We start from the raw sequence: 21,640 nt of genomic DNA on the forward strand, positions 1-21,640 counted from the left end.
CTTTAATTTCTGCGGCTCTGCCTCTGAATGTCCTCCCGCTGATCTGTTTATCACACCCTCCACACCCCTTCTGTTTTTGTTTTTGTAAGCGTTTTATGCCAGGACAGCTGAAATTGCCTTTCAAGGCTCTAACCTGCAGGTCTTTCTACACATAATCTAGAGGACCTGGGAGCCAACACTGGAATTTCTACTGTAGGAACAACCTTCTCCCTCCAGGCATCTCCTGACCCACACCAAGCTGATTCTCTGAACAGATCATCTCCTACTGGCACACCAAAGCAAGAAAACCGTGGCTTAGTAACTTTGGAAGGTTTGGCTTCTTGTTCATGGGTTGTGCGAGCATGGTGCCTCTTTCCAGGGCTTTTCTGCCCTTCTGTGTGTTCCTGTGGAGGACCGCACGGAGGCCTCACAGGGATTATCTGCTGATCCCCAGCAGAATCTAAAACTTTATCTTCAATCTCTGAAACCTCTTCAAAACATCCCAAACCCAAGATCCTCCCAACTTCTGCCTCCAGAAATGACAATTGCTCTCAGTGATGCACGGATGGGGAAGTACCTAAGATCCTACTAATGGTTTTGTTTCTTGGCAAACTCCTGCTCAATTCAAGCTCCCCAAGCTCTGGCGCAAGATCTATTTAGAAGAGTGCCAGGCTCACCCTTCATGCGGAGAAAACGCGTTAGTCACAGATGTAAAAGCATGAAGGATGCCGGGGAACCAGGGAGTGCATGGGGTTATTAAGGCCCTTCCTAAAATGCTGGCGAGTCTTCGATGAGGGAATAGGAAAACTAGATCTGACCGCGTGCAGCAGAGGAGGATACGAAAACCCTGAGAGGCAGAGTCGAGTTGACTGGGTTAGAGGCCAGAAATAAGTGCATACATGATGCTCAGTGAACACTGCAACAGATTTAAGCCAAATGTTCAGGACGACACAGCAAAGCCTCAGGACATGAAAATACACAGATCATTTAAAGCTTCCAGCTGCCCGGAGCGGCCTGAGTGTGAAAGCGCGCGCGCTTGGGGAGGGGACGCACTGAAGAATCAAGTTCAGGCTTTGACCCGAGTCAGAGCTGTGCACCGGGAATTACGGTAACAGTGACCCGAGGCCTACCCTGGAAACAGCAGGTGTCCGCACTTTAGGGGTTTATCCTCAATTCCCTGCGGCTAGCCTCGGGCACCCTGGAAGTGCTGGAGTTGAAAGGGGACCGGACCCCGGAGGGGAGGGGCGGGGCGCCGGGCGGGAGGGGCGGCGCAGGTGGGCGGGCCAGGGCTGGGTGTGGATTGGACCTATAAAGTTCTGGCGGCCCCGGAGGCTATGCTGCCGCGAGGAGCCCGCGCGGGGTGGGCGCGGGGTGAGCAGGGTGCAGCTGGCTGCTGGGGTCTGCAGGTCACCGAGCCCCCGGGAGAGGGGACTCCTGAGGCGGCACCTGCCTGTGTTTACCCGGCAGCGAGCGCGTCGGCCCCCGCGAACTCCCGGCAGGTGGGCGAAGCTGCGGCCTTGAGGGGCGCAACAAGGTAGAGAGGCGCAGCGAGGCCGCGGGGCGCTCCGCGCACGTCGCTTCCAAGTTTTGCGAGTTAGTTTCAGGTTGTGGCTGTAGTTGGCGGCTCCGCTCCCAGGCCTTTGTCAACTTGAGCTGAAGAGGCCGGTTCCTCCCCTTTGGCAGAGGAGTTCCTCCACTAGTTCGCTCCCGCGACGCCGGGCATTTTAGGAGCCTCTGCATGACTCGCCTGACTTAATCCGTCTCTTCTCGCCTCCTTTTTTCCAGCGCTCAGGAAAGGCCGTTGCGCCCCGCGAGGGAAACGGAGCCGTTGACCATGGTTGCAACTGGCAGTTTGAGCAGTAAGAACCCGGCCAGCATTTCAGAATTGCTGGACCGTGGCTATCACCCAGAGAGCCTGCTAAGTGGTGAGTGTCCCCGCTGCCCACCCTTCTCCCCTCCAAAGGTCGGTGCCTCTCCATCTATCGGGTGAGCGGGCTTCCTCCCCTTCCTCTTTGTAGGGGGTGCCACAAAATCCATCTGAGGAGACTCCTTTACAAATTGTCTAACATCGTCTCTCCGTGATACAAACAAAAGTAGCAGAAGTAGAATACCCGAGGGCTGCATGTTTCTAGTCTGGTGCCCGTAGGCTCTTTGGCATTAAGCTCCTCATCTTACATGATTGTGAAGAATACAGTTGCGTGTGTTTTAGCAAATGTATTTACCCCTGTAATCAACATCACCCCTCCCCCTGAATTCCCAAGCACCCGTTTGCCAGCTATTCCTCACTCTCCCCTGACTGCTGGGAACTACTGATCTGATTTTTATCACTCCAAGTTAGTTTTGCCTTTAGGTAACTGGGACCATACAGTATGTATTCTTTGGTATCTGGTTTCTTTCCCGCAGCCTAATGTTTTTGAGATCCTTTTATGTTGTTGCTTAAAGTGTGTTCATGTTTATTACTGAGTAGGATTTCAGTCGTGGATATATCCATTATTCCATTTTTAATGTGACAAGGAAACTGTTGAACAGCAGCGGTGCTTGACTTGCTGTCATTTGCAATTTTAACAGCAGTTTCTTAGTGAATACACTGCTCTGCCACTAAAGAGCTGTAAGAGCATAAACTGCTTAAGCTCTTCGTGTTTTCCTCCTTTCAAGGTGAAGTGGTTGATGACCTAATTTATAGGCCAGAACTCCAAAAGTCCCTATCTCCAGTGTACCTAAAATATGGAGTCCTTATTCTTTGGCGTGCATTTGCTTCATTTAGTTGTAAAATTTCTTTACATAATCGAATTGTATACATGAAGTGGAGAGGAAAACCCAGTAGCTGATGAAGGTGAAGTAGGCTTAGGGAGAGGAGCTCGGAGGGTATCTGCCTGCACCTTGTTCATTCGACTGCGTGTGGTGTGGCATCCTGCCAAGTGGTAGGATTAATGTGAGGGGTAGGTGACCGAATGCAGAGCTATCTTTTTTCCTTTGAGCCAATCTAATTTTATTTCCCTAGGACTGTTTTGTTTTGCTTGGCTAAGAAAAACCACCCAGCCAGTTATATATATCCTCATGAACCTCAAAGGTCTTCTCTTTGCACAATTTTTAATTAAAGAGGTTAAAGCTAAAATTGAGATCTACAGGGCACTCCAGTAAAGACTTAAAGATGCAAATTTGATAGATCTTTAATATCACTCTTCAACCTCATGGACTTTTAGCACAATAGTAAAAATTATTTTACAATACACGTATTCCTACAGTTAGAAAGTAACAGCGCCTTAGTCCAAAAAAACAAAGTTATAACTTTTTTTTCCAGAAGTAATACATGTTTTCTGTAAAACAAAATTAGAAAAACCCCATAAGCAAGTAGCCAAGAAAGAAAAGAAAATCATGGATAATTGGGAAAATCAGGAGTAGATTTTTGATGCATAGCCTTTATGATTGTGTGTGCGTTTTGTGTGCACACATAAATTTAAAGCAAAGTGGTTATATCCTATCCACTCTATTATCCAAACTTTTATTCCATATATGAACTTTCACTCATGAGAAGTTAAATGATTCGCTGTATTACCTACCTAGTTAACAGCTAATTGAGGTCAGCTGACTCTGAAACAAACACTAGGAAAAGGCAGATATGGTAGATAGAGGTAACCAATGTTGATATCATGGTTTTTTTCTACTCTTAAATTATTTTTTTCTTTATCTAAAAAGAAAACTCCATTTCTTACAGATTTTGACTACTGGGATTATGTTGTTCCTGAACCCAACCTCAATGAGGTAATATTTGAGGAATCAACTTGCCAGAATTTGGTTAAAATGCTGGAGAACTGTCTGTCCGAATCAAAGCAAACCAAACTTGGTTGCTCAAAGGTCCTTGTCCCAGAGAAACTGACCCAGAGAATTGCTCAAGATGTCCTACGGCTTTCCTCAACGGAGCCCTGTGGCTTGCGAGGTTGTGTTATGCACGTGAACTTGGAAATTGAAAATGTATGTAAAAAGCTGGATAGGATTGTGTGTGATTCTAGTGTGGTGCCTACTTTTGAGCTTACACTTGTGTTTAAGCAGGAGAACTGCTCATGGACTAGATTCAGGGACTTCTTTAGTAGAGGTCGCTTCTCCTCTGGTTTCAGGAGAACTCTGATCCTCAGCTCAGGATTTCGACTTGTTAAGAAAAAACTTTACTCACTGATTGGAACAACAGTCATTGAAGGGTCCTAAAAAGGGAACATTTATAAAGGTTATTTCATGATTGGGTAGTGAAACTATTCAGCTAGTCAGCTAAAGTCATTTATAGTTTGCCCCACCTACCCTCAATAAGAAACCCCAAATGTAGTTCATTTTCTTTGTGTGTTTCACATTCATAGCAACTGCAGCTGACAGGCTGATTTTCTGGCCTTTGGAGAAATGATCCAAAATAGTGTATATTTTCTTCATATATCACATTTTTGTAGAGAATTGAATGAGATGGAATAGGTAAGCAGAAGTCCATTTGAGTGGTACATTTGATTCCATAATTTTGTTTCAGGTAGGCTTGCTAATAGACTATATAAACCAGATTTGCCTAGTTTGATTTTCAGATGGCTTTTTTTTTCTGTAAGTTTTCAGAGTGATTCTTTAAATCACACAATCTTACTAAGTGACACTTAGCCTATCAAAACTTCCAGAAGCCTACACCACCAGCTCCTGACTCAAATTTGAATGGTTCTTAGACAGGAGGGTAGGATTAAGTAGGTGAGTTTAATTAAAGCTTAACGCTAGGTATGAGTGAATGAGAAATATTATGGCTGTAATGGAACTGCTTCACTGTTTCTTGGTGACTTCCTCACGCTAATGTTTTAAAGAGGCGACAAAAGCTTGTGCTGCCATTTCAGTAACCACGGTGTTGTTTTGGATGCTTTTATAAGCTCAGTTTCCCTTGTTCTTAAGTGTTAAATATTGTTTTTAAACTAGAAAAATGCAAAATATTGAACTGATATTTTTGTGTGTAGTTGATTACTCTTCCATTGAGTGAATGATGAATGCCTATGAGGACAGGAAATTAGTTCTGAGATGTAGTCCCTCTTTGATTTATTTAGTAATCTGTCTTCTTTTCAGCATTACACATGCTTAATCTCAGATGAACCATTTCACCATGTCCGTGTTATGTCATCTCTGGGCTTTTCTGGGAATTGAGGTATCTCTCCTTAACCCCAATTTTCAAGGGCAGTAGCCGTATACTACCACTTTGAATTATCGAAACGGGTCCATTTATAAAGTCTGCATTGGCTATGGAGATATGGTTTATGGTACAGCCTAGAGAATGAAACTCACAGCCCAGATAACCATGCACATACCCGGATTTCTTCCACCTTGGATACCTGTCACGAGGGAATAATAAAGGCCTTATTTTTTGTCTTATTCTGACTAAGCAGATCATTATCTCTTTCCTTTTTTATGTTAATGAGATAATTTAGCCTCTACCCAACAATGTTCAATTCAGGCAAGGCTTTCATATCCTTGCTGTGGGTCGTGGATAAGGAGCTTATTCAGGTTTCCTGCCCTAGCTATTAGCTCCACTTCACATGCTGGAGACTGGTGTCAGGGACAGATGTATCATCCCGGTGTTACTCAAAAACAGGTGTGATCCTGTTACTGATACTATAAGTGACCTAAAATGTCACTGTTTAAATTAGCAAGTGTTTTAACAAACTAAACTCTTCAAATGCTTGGAAAGATACTACAAAGCCAATCTTTACAGAATTAGGCCAAGATAAATCAATGTTGTTCTGCATGTCTATTATTAGGCTCCAAAGGTTCACTGTGTTTCTGCTGCTGTCCTGGAGTTGTCACTACTGACTGGGCAACGCTTCTTGGGCATGGATATAGAACTGTTGTCCTTTTTCCACTAACGGTTATCTTTGACTCTCTTGCCTGTTATGCTTACAAAATGGTGATGGCTTTTGGAGGCTGTTAAATTAATATTCCTGTTAAAGGAAATTAAAGTTTGTCTATTTTTGACAATAAAGCATTATATATATTTTTAATTCTCCTGTCCTCTTTTTTTTTTCTTTCCCTTACTACTTGAGGCAGTGGTCACAGGATCAGGGCAGCAATTACAGGGGCTGTAAGTAGCGATGACTCATTCCCAAGAAACCTTATATCAGAATTCCTTATGGTCCTGATAGGAGTTGGTTGTGCCTTCATCTCATTTAGCAAAATTGGGGTTAACAAGGAATGCAGCTAATTTGCCTGCTAGTAAAAATAGCCCACCAATTCTGCACCTGCGTAGCCTAACCCTATCTTAATGGGAGTGGACTGAAAGGGAGCACATGCTAGGCTAGCGTTGGTACCTTCCATCTAGACACCCAGGGTGGGCAAATGTAGGCAAACCTTCCCTTCCAAAGCTGGAAGACTTGGGGTGTAAATGAAGAGAAGGAATAGTAGATCTAGGTAAAGGAATGAATAAATGGGTTATATAAAGAGGAAAATCCAATATTATATTATCACCTCAAAAGAGGCTCAGAGCAGCCGGGCGCGGTGGCTCAAGCCTGTAATCCCAGCACTTTGGGAGGACGAGGCGGGTGGATCACGAGGTCAAGAGATCGAGACCATCCTGGTCAACATGGTGAAACCCTGTCTCTACTAAAAATACAACACATTAGCTGTGCATGGTGGCGCGTGCCTGTAATCCCAGGCACGCAGGAGGTTGAGGTAGGAGAATTGCCTGAACCCGGGAGGCGGAGGTTGCGGTGAGCCGAGATCCCGCCATTGCACTCCAGCCTGGGTAACAAGAGTGAAACTCCGTCTCAAAAAAAAAAAAAAAAAAAAAAAAGAGGCTCAGAGCAAGTAATGATGATGTCTTCCAGCTCAATTATAACAGATGCCTGAAAAGGTGAAGCTATGTTTGTGGAGACTACTTCTTTTGCAAATGGAAGTCTGCAAGCCTGAGTGACCTCCTTCTGGGAGACATATTTATACTATACGACGAACTTGATTGATGATTCAGTGAGATTCGAGGAGTGTTGCAGTATCTTTTAAATTGTATATCCTTTTGATGTAAGGGATCCTCATTGGAAGGTTAGGGTGCTCTTCAAATACATATTGTGAAATATACATTTGGTCTTAGTCCCTGTTTCCTGGTATAGAACTCTTGAACTACTTAGATTCTTCAAAGTGGTAAGTACCTTTTGTATGCTAATGATTGACTGATGGCTGGAAATCCCCGGGTAGCCTCAGGATTCTTGGTCCTTGGTCCAAGGGGCTTGGTAACCAAAAAGACCAAGACTGTATTAGGGTGTTGAGACTTTTAGCCCCACCAAACCCTCACCTCCACCTGGAAGGAGAGAGGAGCTGAAGATTAAGCCAATGGCCAACGATTTAACCAGTCTACATAATTCTACATAATGAAGCTCCCATAAAAACCCAAAAGGACTGTGTTCAAACACCTCTGGATAAGTGAACACTTGGAGGTTCCTGGAGAATGGTGGGCCTGGAGAGGACATGGAATCTCTTGCCACTTCCCACATTCCTTGGCCTATGCATTTCTTCATAGGTGTTCATCAGCTTCTTTTCTATTAGTCTTTATAATAAACCAGTTAACATAAGTGCTTCCCTGAGTTCTGTGAGCTGCTCTAGCCAATTAATCTAATCCCAGGAGGGGGTCATAGGAACCCTAATTTATAGCAGGTAGGTCAGAAGCACAGGTAAAGCAAGCTAGGGCATGAAGTTGGCATTGGAAGTTGGGGGAGGGGGACAGTCTTATTTGAGGCTGTCTCCAGGTAGTGTTGGAATGGAGTTGAATTAGAGGATAGTCAGCTGGTGTCAGATGCAGAATTGATTGCTTGCCTGGTGTGTGAGGAAAACCCACACACATTTGGTCACAAAAGGCTTCTGTGTTCATTTTTGAGTGAGAGGGTATAGGAGAAACCAAGTTTGATTATTCCCCCCCCCTCAATATTCTCATAATGGGTAAAGGATGTTGTTTTTAATAACTGGTACAATAATGACCTTTCACAGGAAAAAAATAAGTTGAATGCACATACATTGAGCATAAAAATCAATTTCTGGTTGATTGAGAAATTAAATATGAAAGGGGAACTTAGAAGACAGAATTTTCATAATTTTGAAGTAGAGGGAAGAATTCTTAAATAAGAGGACAAGATGCACTGAAACATTTCTTTATCAAATAATCCTATAAGGAAGACAAAATTAAAACTCAGGAACTGGAAAAAAACGTATTTTCAACACATATAACTGAAAAATGGTTTGTAACCAGGCTACATCAAGAATTCTTGCAAAGCAATAAGAAGAACACAAACCAACCCCCAAAAATATGTGGTCAAAAGCCTGAATAGGCACCATGTGGAAAACGAAACCAATCTGACTGATAAATATATGAAAACATCTTCAATCTAATTAGTAATCAGAGAAATTCAAATAAAAAGCCATAATAAAATATCAATATAGACATCCACATTATTTTTAAAAAATTGATAATTCCAAAAGCTGGTGAGGATGCACACAAAAAAATCACATCAACAAGTCAATATATATATGTGGCATTATTTTATAAAATTAATAAGTATATTTTGTGAACCAGCATATTAGTGTTCTTCAAACTTTTGTGTTTTTTTTGAGAGAGAGAGGGTCTTGCTCTGTCACACAGGCTGGAGCACAGCGGCATGATCACAGCTTACCATAGCCTCTGTTTTCCAGGCTCAGGCAACCCTCCCACCTGAGCCTGCCGAGTATCTGAGACCACAGGCGTCCACTACCATGCCCAGCCAATTTTTTTATTTTTTGTAGAGATGGGGTCTACCCTATGTTGCCCAAACTGGTCTTATACTGCTGAGCTCAAGTGAATCCTCCCACTTTGACTTTCCAAAGTGGTGGTATTACAGGTGTGAGCCGCTGTGCCCTGCCTCTCCAATTTTTTAAACTTTCATTCAAATTACTTATCCTAAGTTTAAAAAATTGCAAATGATGTAAAGTCCAGAATGTGAGAAATACTGGCCTTTTAAAATAAAACTATCACATCGTCTTTTAAGTATTTCCAATAGAATGTAAGTAGCATAGTAATTTGACATTCAACATCTATTTAGAAAACATTAAAATAGAGTCTTCAACAGAATTAAATGTTTTCAGTGATACTTTTCTTTATCCCTGTCCCTTTTCAAAGTCTACATTTTATACTGAGTTTTTCTTTAATGTAAAATCTTTTAAATTTAAAAGTCCTTTATTATTTCTTCCCTATAAACAATTATTATAAATTGAAATTAGATTTTTTTAGATTTTCTGTGACTGTGAGTCTTTAAATGTCAATTTTTGAGTGAGTTAACTTGGCAAATAGTAATAATACACAATAGCCAAAATAACATGTTTTCCAAATTTTTGAATACTGTTAAACATAATAATACTAAGTTATTTCTTAATGACATGACCTTTTAATTAATTAATTTGTGGTTTAATTTTTTTTTGCTAGAATTGAGAGTTTAGCATTATTTCTTTTCTTCCTTCTCTCTCTCTCTCAATGTTTCACTCTCTGATTCAGGCTGGAGTACAGTGGTGCAATCCTAGCCCACTGCACCCTCAGACTCCTGAGCACAAGCATTCCTCCCACCTCAGCCTCCCGAGTAGCTAGAACTACAAGGGCACCACACCCAGCTCACTTTTTAATCTTTTGTAGAGATAAGGTCTTGCTATGTCACCCAGGCTGGCCTCAAACTTCTGGCATCAAGTGATACTCCTGCGTCACCCTCTCAAAGTCCTGAATTCTTTCAAAGAATTCTTTCAAAGCAATAAGGAAATCACAAACATCCCCCAAAAAATATATGTTCAAAAGCCTAAGCCACCATTTCTGACCATCTATTTCTTGTTTCTGTAGATGTAAGCTCTGAGAAAATCTATTCACATCAATAAGATGGGAATGTAGGAGATTTGGTTATCTATCACTCAATCTTTGAACTACTTTCAAGGTATATACTCAAATCACATAAAAATACATCACCAAAAAATTATTTTAAATGATTAGTCTGCACATAATTTAATCAGGTTTTCTTTCAATATTGTTGAAACAAAAAAAAACTGAAACCACCTGACTCACAAAATTACTTGTTACCTAAGCATATTAGCTTGCTAGGGCTACAGTAACAAAGTACCAAAGACTAGAGAGTATAAACAAGAAAAATATATTGTCTCACAGTTCTGGAGCCTAGAAGTCCAAGAGCAAGATATCAGAAGGATTGGCTTCTTCTGAGGCCTCTCTTTTAAGCTTGTAGGTGAAGTCATCTTTTCTCTGTATTTTCACATTGTCTTTCTCTGTGTTCATGTCTATGTCCTAATCTCCTCTTCTTATAAGGACACCCGTCCTAGGGGTCTACCCTAGGGGCCTCATTTTAACTTAATTACCTGTCTAAAGACCCTATCTCCAAATGCAGTCACATGCTGAGGTACTGGGGATTAGAACCTAAGAATTTGGGGTTAACATGATTCAGCCATAAAGCCAAGCATTCAAACAATACTCAACACTCTTAATACTATCCTATAGCAATATTTCAAACTGTCCCTTTCTTTAGCACTCTAGAAGCTTTTACACCCTGGAATAAAGTATTATAGTAAGATTGACCAAAAGTGAGAGAAAGTTATGTCTTTTGTTAAGTGAAGGAAGAAGATAAAACGCAAATTTAAAATCAGGACCTGTGTCTCTGACAAAGCCTTAGAGAGATCAGTTTTAGAAAAGAGCATATATAGAAGCAAAAGTCAATTTCTAAACCTTTTGCTTCTATATATTTAGAAATAAAACTATTTGCACCCTACATATCCACATATCACATGGAAAATATTTGTATATCCTTATATGTATATCCCTGTTTCAAGACTACTGCCCTTCATTCTTGCACTAATGCACTAGGAGACTCACAGGAGTTCCGCAACACAACTGTCTGGAAGAGCAATGCGGAGTGTGCATCAACTGTGGAATGGGTACGTGAATTGTGGGTATCGTCATCAATGGAAGGCTGGTCAGCAATGAAAATGGACTTTAAATTACACATGAACTTGGTCTGGGTACAGTGATATTTACAACTAATGGATTACAACCAGTTACAGATTTCTATTTTTGTTGTTGTTTTTGAGACAGGGTCTTACTTCCATTGCCCAGGCTGAAGTGCAATGTCTAGATCATGACTCATTGCACCCTAGACATCTCCGGCTCAGGTGATCCTCCCACCTCACCCTCCTGAGTAGCTGGGACTACAGGCATGTGCCACCACGCCTGGCTAATTTTTTTAAATATTTCTTTTAGAGATGGAGTTTCACCACTTTGCCCATGTTGCTCGAATTCTTGGGCTCAAGCAATCCGCCTGCTTTGGCCACCCTAAGTGCTGGGATTACAAGTGTGAGCCACTGTGCCTGACCGATATTTATTTTGTTACTTCTCTACTCCTACTGCTTCAGTTGATTAGCCTTTAAAAATAAAATAAATTTTAATTTAATTTAAAAAATTAATACAAATAATAAATTACAAATGATCTGGACAGATCTTTGGAATATATTATAAATACAAAAAGAAAGTCACAAATGAATAAATAGACCATTTTTCTGTTTACGTAATGATCAAAGACATAAAACATTAAAATTTTTAGGGATGCAAATATATATGATTTATCCATTAAAAAGTCTGGGTATTTGTAACAAATTTTAGAAGAATGAATATGTCTAAAGAGAGAGAAAAGTAAGTGGGAATAATAAGAGGTTCACAGAAAACATCAAAGGGTAATACTACTGATCGTTTCCTTAAATTTGGAGGTAGGCATAAATGTTATTAAATTGTAACTCTTTATGTTTTACATGTATTTGATAAATCTCTTTTTGTACTTAATAGTTAATAAAACATTTAAAAATGTTTAAAAGCAATTTTAAAAGTTAAATAAAATTCTAAGGGAAAATAAAATTATCTGTATCTCTACCTAAGAATTTTCTGCCATTCATGGTGGCCCATGCCTGTAATGTAAGCACTTTGGGAAGCTGAGGCACAAGGTTCACTCAAAGCCAGGAGTTCAACACCAGCCCAAGCAATAAAGTGAGACCCCTGTTTCTACAAAAAATTTTAAAATTAGCTGAGTGCACTGGCCTGCCCCTATATGTAATAACAAATATTGTTATTACATAACAAATATTTGTTAACAATTTACAAATACAAAAAGGATACTTCTTTATTCTATCCAAACATGCTGAAGGAAAAGCAAAGACAGATGGTTTGATTCATATAAACCAAATTATAGTTCAAGTGTGGCTTTGTTGAGAAAGAAGTTTTCTAAATCTGTTTCAAGACAAAACTCCAGACCAAAGCCATTTGAAGGGAATATAGAAGAGCATTTTGCAGTATCCTATCAGCAATAGCATGAAGACACTGAGTCAATTGTTACTGTGTTTCAGAGAATCTTCTGGGTAGCTACTACATAATCCAAAGTGAATTTTCTGTCGCAGACACTGTAAAGTCTGAAGGAAGTACCAGCAGCATCAGGACAGAACAGTTTAGCATGAGGGAAGTGAATCTAGTGTCAAAGAACTCCCAAGGATCTAAAATTAACCCAACTTTTAAGGTAACATATTAGCCTGCCACAGTTTCATAGATACTTGTAGAAAACACAGGACTTCCAGAATTTTACTACTCATGCATAGCCAGCAGCAAGGACATCAGCATATTTGCATTAGTCCACTGTTGCCCTTAAGTCCACAGGAATAGGAAGGTTAGGCCCAGGTGGATGCCTATGGGTTACATTATAGGAGAAGAACTCCAACCTTAAAGAACCCAAGGGTATGCCTGCCCTTTGCTTCAGACACTGTCTTCCACAGTTATCCACTATAAAAATATCTTTGAAAAGATAGTCCAAAACTAAAGGCAATCACTGCCTCTCTTGTAAAAGAAGCAGAAATATGAGAGAACCACAGAGAATTGTCTCCCACAGCCAGTGTTAAGAACTGGGCCTGTATTAGTTCTTACAAAGCAAGCTTTATTATTATTTTTTTAAATATATGTCTTAAGGTCTGAGCACAGATGTCTTAATCATATTTTACACTGCTTCCTCTATTGTCTTTTTATAATCTTAACAAACATTATTAGAGATAAAGTGGATAGCAACATAATAATTATAGTTTTCCTGGAAAATATAATAGTCCTGAACTTGTATGTTGTAGCAGTCATTGGACTTTCCCCAAATATTCTGCTGCTTCTTCTAGAGATGGGATATAATTATATTTCTCTACCACTAACCCCCCCTGAAATTAGCTATGGTCATCTGAAATGCTTTTACCAAAGAAGTGTGACCAGAAATGACAAGAGGGCACATCTGTCAGTCTGAGTCACTGAGGAAAAAAAATTAATCCAGTTCTTTCACTGCTGACTCAAATTAGAGCTTTGGATAACAAAGAAATAAGCCTTCTGTTAAGCCACTGAATTTTGGGAGATTTTTGATATTGCAGCATAATCTGATCTATCCTGATTAACACCTATATACTGAATAATATGGCCTCAAAATATTAACTGCAAATTTGCAAAATTGGAAAGTAGATTGAGCAACTTACAATCATATAGACCATACTAATACACATCTCTCAATAACTGAGATATCAATCAAAAAGAGAATTAAAGAAGTGAAATATGTGAATGACACCCTAAGTATTAGTTTTATGCATCATATTTAATGACCACACATAGAACTATAAGCCTCACTTAGTAAGCACACATTACTTCCATGTATACATAAAAAGTTTACAAAAATTTAAATTTTATAATACGAAGCAAACCTTAAATTAACAAAGACTGTTCTGTGCAATAAATTATAAAAATCTAAAAACCAGCCACAAGACCCTCATACAGTTAGAAATTTAACTACAGATATGCTTCTAAAGAATTATGGGTCAAAAAAAAAAAAAGAAAAAGAATTCATGGGTCAAAAAGTTAGAAAAAACTTGGAATTTAACGAGAATGAAACTGTTACATAGCAAAACATATAGTATGCAGTTAAGACAGTGTTCCTTGGTGAGGTCTATGCATACCTGTCCCCGCAGGTCCAAGGAGGCTGAGAGGCTGAAGAAAGAAGCTGATAAATCTAGTTTCTAAGAAACATGTAATAGAGACTTACAACAGAAGCCATGTCTAGTGCAGCCACCATAAGATGAGATGGTGAATCCCCATGTTAATACCCCCCAGAACCAGGGTTTATATGCCTTAGGGAATTTGCCTGTGGGCCAGATTTATGATTGGTATCTGCTTACAATAACATTTATTGTACACAGTAAATAAAGTAGAAAACTTAGAGGCATTTCCAGAAGAAAGAGGCTGACGAAAGTATTACATAGCCAAATATACGGTATACAGTTAAAGCAGTTGTTCCTTGGTAAGTAGGTCTATGCATGTCTGTCCCCAAAGCTCAAGCTGAGAGGCTGAAGAAAGAGGCTGATAAATTTAGTACAGGGGTTAATCAGCAGTCAACATGGCAGATTCACATCCAAGATGGAGTCACTTTAGTCTCCACAGCAATACATGAAAAGAAATGTATAGCCTTAAATCCTTGTATGAGAAAAGAAAAAAGATAAAATCAATGAACTAAATGGCCAATTAAAGATGTTAGAAAAAGAAGTAGAGAAACCTCAAAACCTAGAAAGAAGAAAATGGTAAGGATATGAGCAGAAATTGATGACTTAGAAAATATAGAAAGGATCACAAAAATAAAGTCCAATTTTTTTGAAAACACTATTAATAACATTCACAAACTCTGTGAAAATGAACAAGAAAATAATGGAAAGCATCTATCAGCAGCTATAGGAATGAAAATGAGGATAGACAGACAGATACTATAAATAATATAAGAAAAATAGAAGTACATTCTCCAACATAACTAAATCTCTATATTGTATTTACTGAAAAAAAGAGGAAAAATGATTAGTATAGTATAACATGTTATTTATAGATCTATGTATATATATAGTAACATTGTAAAGCATAAATGTAAAAAATTAAAACCAAATTCAGTGTAATAATTACCGCCAGAGAAAGCATGGCATGAGATCTGAAAACTCAGTGAAGGAATATCTCTAGTCTGGTATGCAGTTATTTTCTCATTGTCTATATTTTTCTATGTGCTTGAATATTTTACAGTATTTTTAAAAGGGCTAGTTATTCACAAGGGGATTGACTCAAGGGATAGAGTTGTGTATAGAAAAAAGTGTGGCAACAGAAAAAGTTTTGAAATTACTCTGAGCAACTTGAAGGCAGAGACTTGGATTTTTATCTTTGTCAATGTTTAGTAATTTCTTTGTTAAACAGATTAGTAAGAGATGAATATGGCCTGGATGCCACACTAAGAAATGTATAGTCAGTTACACAGTCAACTATGTAAGCTATTACAACATAGAATTTTGGGTAAATCTATCAGACAATATTGTATATAGTAATTTAATAGCCTTAAAGACCCAAGAGGCAGGAGGTCAGAGAAAAACCTATTGAATAGCCTAGGTAAGAGGGAAGACTTGTCTAAGTTAGCATAGAAACATTCTATGTTAAATAATAATAATGATAATAATAATTAGTTCAAGGGTCATTACAAGGAAAAATGAACAGGCTTTGGCATATGAATCTAAGGAAGAGAAAACGGAGAGTATCAGTAAATTTCTGGTATTCAGGCTTTTCTGCTGCTTGTTTAATGTAGAAGACAATATTGTCACCACAATAGGCAATGAGAGCATTTACAGAAGCTTACACAAGATAGCAACCACACATCTTACATCTAGCATTATTTCCATTTAATAACTGCCTTAAGTAGGATTCCCAGGAAACAGACCCTGAGATGGAGATTTGCAGGCAGGAAGTTAAAGCCCTTCCAGTCAACACCACTGGAACAGAAGGAAGTCAGATTGAGCAGAAGAAATGGTTGAATAGTTGATATAATCTCAAAAAATAAAAGTAAAATTTAACAAATGCTCTTAACTGATGTCTCAGGCACCTTTAGAGTTAGGATGCCCTTTAGAGTTAATTACCCTGCAGCAAGAAGGTTTGACCTCTGTCCTCTCCCCCATTAATTAGACACTGGAACCACAAGGTAGGGGTGTATGCCTTTGGACAAGGCAGCTCCCTTCAGTGGAAAGCAATTCCTAAGGTGTTGGTTTGCCTGTAAGCAGTCAGTTACCAACACTTCAGCAGGGGTTATGCTTGCTCCAGACATGAAGACGGAACCTGGGTGACACATCACAATGGCCACCCTAGTCCCCTGCTTATGCCATTTGGATCCACTCATCTTATAAAATAAGTTCTGGGACCAGCTTTTCCAGGATTCTAACTGGTCTATTTTACTGGGAAAATGAACAGAGAAAAGCTTAATGGGACCAACTATAGCTCTCCCATATCATAGCAGTAACTCAGGGGTCATTATGATGCTTTTTAAGTTTCAGGTTATCAAATGTCAACACAGACCCTGTATTATCAAGGGTTCTTAGAAAACAAAACCAGCTGACAAGGGGTGTAGGGGTGTGTGTGTGTGTGTGTGTGTGTGTGTGTATCTGTGTGTGTGTATGTGTGTTTGTAGCGTTAAAAGAAAAAGCTTAGATAAATTTAACAAAGTTTAATTGAACAAAGAACAAATTAGCAAATCAGGCAGCTCTCAAACCAGACTTCAGCCTTGTGGTCAAAGATGACATATGGATAGAAAAAAGAAAGCGACGTAGAGAAAATGGAAGGGAAGTACAGAAACAGCCAGATTGGTTACAGCCTGGCATTTGCTTTATTTGAATATAATTTGAACAACTGGCTGCCTTTGATGGACCAAAACTTGGTGATTGGTAGTAGAGTAGATTACAGCCTGTTTACACATCCAAGTAACTTACAGTTTACTATGTATGGAGAAACCTTCGGGCCGAATTTAAACTATGTAAGAAAGCAGGTTTTGGCTAAACTTAACAGGAGTTTGCTGAGAGAATTTCTTTTTGCCTGGTGAAGGTCAGTTTATTCTATTTAGGCTTTCTACTGATGGGATAAGGCCCACCCATATTATGAAGGGTAATCTGCTTACTCAGAGTCTAACAGTTGAAATGTTAATCCCATGTTAAAAAAAAAAACCTCCCCAGAAATATTCAAAATAAGGTTTGACCAAGGATCTAGTCACCATGGCCCCACCAAATTGACACGTAATTGTCATAGACTCCATGTCCAAAAGAATTTGAAATTATGCATTCTCCATTTCTACTGTACAGCAACCCAGACAAATGGCTATAGGTCACTTTTGGGAAGAACAGGGAACATGATTATTGTATACACTTGCCATGGGATTGCTGAATTTTTTCCTCCAAAATGTTCATCCTCCCCTTTAGTATAGGCACGCCTCATTTTATTACACTCCTCTTTATTGAGCTTTGCAGATATTGCATGTTTTACAAATTGAAGGTTTGTGGAAACCTCGTGTCAAGCAAGTCTATCAGTACCATTTTCCCAACCGCTTGCGCTCACTCGTCTCTGTGTCACATTTCGGTAATTCTCACAATACTTCGAGCTTTTTCATTATTTTATTTGTTATGGTGATCTGTGACCAGTGGTCTTTAATCTTACTATTGTAATTTTTTGGGAGCACCACAAACCACATCCATATAAGACAGCAAACTTAATCGATAAAGGTTGTGTGTATCCCGACTGCTCCTCCAACCAGCCTTTCCCCCACCTCTCTCCCTCTCCTCAGGACCTCTTGTTTCCTGAGACACAATGATATTAAAATTAGGCCAATTAATAACTCTGCAATGGCTTCTAAGTGTTCAAGTGGAAGGAAGAGTCATATATTTCTCACTTCAAATCAAAACCAGAAATGATTAAGCTTAGTGAAGAAGGCATGTCGCAAAAGCCAAGGCAGACCAGAAAGTAGACCTCTTGTCTCAAACAGTTAGCTAAGTTGTGAAGGCAAAGAAAATTTCCTGAAGGAAATTAAAAGTGCTGCTCCTGAACACATGAATCATAAGAAATCCAAACAGCCTAATTGCTAATGGGTAGAACGTTTCAGAGGTCTAAATAGAAGATCAAACCAGCCTAACATTCCCTTAAGCCAAAACCTAATCTGGAGCAAGACCCTAACTCTCATCAGTTCTATAAAGGCTGAGAGAGGTAAGAACGCTGCAGAAGAAAAGTTGGAAGCCAGCAGAGTTAGTTCATTAGGTTTAATGGAAGAAGCTAAAAGTGCAAGGTAAAGCAACAAATGCTGATATAGAAACTGCAGCAAGTTATGCAGGAGATCTAGCTAAGGTCATTGAAGAAGGTGCTTCCTCTCAACAACAGATTTTCAATGGAAAACAAATAGCCTTTTATTGGGAGAAGATACCATCTAGGACTTTCATAGCTAGAGAGGAGAAACCAATGCCAAACTTCAAAGAGCAGGTTCACTCTCTTATTAAAGACTAATGCAGCTGGTGACTTCAAGTTAAAGCCAGTGCTCATTTACCTTTCCAAAAATCTTAGGATTCTTAAGGAAGACGCTCAGTCTACTCTGCCTGTGCTCCATAAATGAAACAACAAAGCCTGGATGACAGCACATCTTTTTACAGGATGGCTTACTGAATATTTTAAGACCCCTGTTGAAACCTACTGCTCATAAAACAAAAACAGGTGTGGTGGCTCTCATCCGTAATCCTAGCACTTTTGCAGGTCAAGGCAGATCACTTTAGGTCAGGAGTTTGAGACCAGCCTGGCCAACATGGTGAAACTCTGTCTCTACTAAAAATAAAAAAATTAGCCAGGTGTGGTAGTGGGCACCTGTAATCTCACCTATTCTGGCGAATGAGGCAGGAGAATCACTTGAACCCAGGAGGCAGAGGTTGCAGTGAGCTGAGATTAGGCCACTGCACTCCAGCCTGGGTGAAAGAGTGAGGCTCCATCTCAAGGACAAAAACATAACAAAACAAAATAAAAACAAACGCACCAAAAAAAAAAAAAAGATTTTTTTTTCCACACATTACTGTTTATTGACAATAACCTTAGTCACCCAAGAGCTCTGATGGAGATGTACAAGGAAATTACTGTTGTTTTCATGCCTGCTAACACAGCATCCATTCTGCAGCCCATGGATCAAAGAGCAGTTTCAGTTTTCAAGTTGCATTATTTTAATAATACATTTTATAAAGTTATAGCTGCTTTAGATGGTAATTCCTCTGATAAACCTGAGTGTAAATTTAAATCATCTGGAAAGGATTCATCATTCTAGGTGCCATTAAGAGCATTATAATTTATGGGAGGAAACCAAAATATCAATATTAACAGGAGTTTTGAAGTTTATTTCAATCCTTATGGATAACTTTGAGGGAGTCAAGATTTCAATGGAGAAGTTACTGCAGCTGTGGTAAAATTAGAAGTGGAACCCAAAGATAGGCTGGATCACTGTAATAAAACTTGAACAGATGAGGTATAGCTTCTTATGGATGAGGAAAGAGTGGTTTCTTGAGATGGAATCTACTCCTGGTGAAGATGCTGTGAACATTGTTGAAATGACAACAAAGGATTTAGACTATTCCATAAACATAGTTGAAAAACAATGGCAGTGTTTGAGAGGATTGACTTCAATTTGGAAAGAAGTTCTACTAAGAGCCAAATGCTATGAAACAGCATCGCATGCTACAGAAAATCCTTCTGTGAAAGGAGGAATCAGTTGATGTGGCAAACTTCATTGTTTTATTTTGAGAAATTGCCACAGCCATGCCAACCTTTAGCAACCACCACCCTGGTCAGTCAGCAGCTACCAACAATGAGGCAAGACCCGCCTCCACCAGCACAAAGATTACGACTCCCTGAAGGTTCCAATGATCATTAGCATTTTAGCAATAAAGTATTTTCAAATTAAAGTGTGTACATTTTTAGACACAATACTATCACACACTTAATAGACTGCACTGTAGTGCAAACATATCTTTCGTGTGCACTGAGAAACCAAAACGTTTCTGAGACTCTCTTTATTGCAATATTTGCTTTATTGTGGTAGTCTGGAATGATATCCACAATATCAACAAAATATGCTTGTATATAGGTTATATTCTAAATATTGACTGAATTCTGGAAACTGGATGGAAAACTGTGACTTTTTATTAGAATGGCTGCCTCCAAGGAGGGACGTGACTTTGGGTGAGGACACTAACTGCAGAAGGTCTCAGCTGAAAGTTGTCAGCCACCAAAACATCCAGCATCTGGTAGATGAGTGTCCCAGACCCGTATGGCACACAGTGGCATCCATTACAACTGCCACTCCTTTTAAGGTGAATATAGACAGGTAGAAATTAGAAATGAATGTCTGTTTGAAGTGATGGAAAGGAGATATATTTGCAACATTTTAAATTCCAAATTATTAGAGCCCTTGTTGGTCTTAGCTCTGCATCAGTCTCATTTGGGTAACTTACATCACAGTGTTCTCAGGTTTGTGTGGAATAATTCTGACATATCAAACATAAATAACTAGCATAGCACATATCTATAAATAAAGGAAGTGTTTCCCAGTGAAAAAGGCTTTGCTAGAGTCTCATGTATTTGTAGAAGGTAGAGAGGACAGTCAGAAAGTTTTGACCTGACTCCCTGCAAATGACGTAAGGATAACTTCCTAAATGGCAGTACCACTTCTCCAAACTTTTGTATGCCCAAACTCTCCACTTATGATCTTAGGTGTAATGAAAAACAACAGACTATGAGAAAACTGATTTTTAATAATCAGTTCTACAAATGTTAAGGGTCCCAGTTGAAGTAGAAGCCCAAAATAACATATTATTGAGTATAGCACCACACCAGATGGCCTCTCCCAGATCGTGTGGGGGCGAAAAACACTTTATTTGCCTGAGTCACAAAATTACTGGTGCGCGCCATGGGAGCCAAAGTCCAAGGCTGTTCTTGATTGAAAGCCCTGAAAAGTATTGCTTTAGTTTTTCATAGTAATCAACTCATATGGCTGCACATTCAAATTCTTTCATCTAGCAATGTTTAAATCATTGCAAGGAGTGGAATTTTATTAATTTAAAAATGATTTCTTTTTGCTTATTGACTGGTGGATGTTGTGTTTCTCCTTAATAAGCAGAGGAAGTAACAGTAAATCCAGTTGAATGCTGATATAAACTGTGGGGTTTCTGGGCTCAGAGGTGTAAGCAGAAGAGCAATGAACAAGGTTGTTACGGAAAAAAAGTATTTCTGGAATTCAAGCATTGCCATTATGAGTTGGTTTATCTTTATTACTCTGAGTATCCAGAGTATTACAACAAATTACACAGTTTACAACAAAACTTTTATGACAGTCTTGTAATGTGCCTTTTCTATACTTTAATTCAAGTGGAAAAATAAACAAAACAAAGTTTCCTCTTTAAAAAATTCAGGACTAGACCAAGAGAGCAAGGAAAAAATGTGAAAGGAAACAAACAAACAAAAGCTACCTCTTCAAGGTGCCTTTCTGTGTAGTTACATTTAAAGCTTCCATTCATAAGCACTTTTCCCCCATCGCCTTTTTTTATTTTACTTCTCATCTGAACCCTATCTTTGCAAGATTTGCACTTATTTGTAAGGAAGTTTAAAAACTCATGTATCCTGTCTAAATCATTTAAATGAATGCTTTTGTTATTTTGTAATATTTTATAATATACTATAGGAAATGTGAGCCACTCCTTTACATTGGCTATTTAGATTCAATGTTATCATGAG

General features: G+C 39.2%; 1 protein-coding gene across 3 annotated transcripts; it reads left to right on the forward strand.

The window, feature by feature from the left end:
* Positions 1-973: 973 nt before the first annotated feature.
* DDIT4L (DNA damage inducible transcript 4 like) lies at positions 974-5,983 on the forward strand. 3 transcript variants are annotated; one of them, XM_032261524.1, is made up of 3 exons: positions 974-1,123; positions 1,765-1,904; positions 3,695-5,983. In XM_032261524.1, the coding sequence occupies exons 2-3, from the start codon at positions 1,814-1,816 to the stop codon at positions 4,180-4,182; spliced, it is 579 nt and encodes a 192-aa protein (XP_032117415.1). In that variant the 5' UTR covers positions 974-1,123; positions 1,765-1,813; the 3' UTR covers positions 4,183-5,983. The 3 variants fall into 3 exon arrangements, with proteins under 3 accessions (XP_032117415.1, XP_032117414.1, XP_032117413.1); XM_032261523.1 differs by lacking the exon at positions 974-1,123 and adding an exon at positions 1,262-1,350; XM_032261522.1 differs by lacking the exon at positions 974-1,123 and adding an exon at positions 1,291-1,478.
* The last annotated feature ends 15,657 nt before the right edge of the window (positions 5,984-21,640 follow it).

Source organism: Sapajus apella, unplaced genomic scaffold (genome assembly GCF_009761245.1).
Source record: "Sapajus apella isolate SASKATOON/1434 unplaced genomic scaffold, GSC_monkey_1.0 scaffold124, whole genome shotgun sequence".
Lineage (NCBI taxonomy): Eukaryota > Metazoa > Chordata > Mammalia > Primates > Cebidae > Sapajus > Sapajus apella.

Bases quoted from the DNA above. Each gene is read 5' to 3' on its own strand.
- DDIT4L (XM_032261524.1), top strand. From the start codon at position 1,814: ATGGTTGCAACTGGCAGTTTGAGCAGTAAGAACCCGGCCAGCATTTCA. The intron at 1,905-3,694 runs GTGAGTGTCCCC...CATTTCTTACAG, and splicing joins CCCAGAGAGCCTGCTAAGTG to ATTTTGACTACTGGGATTAT.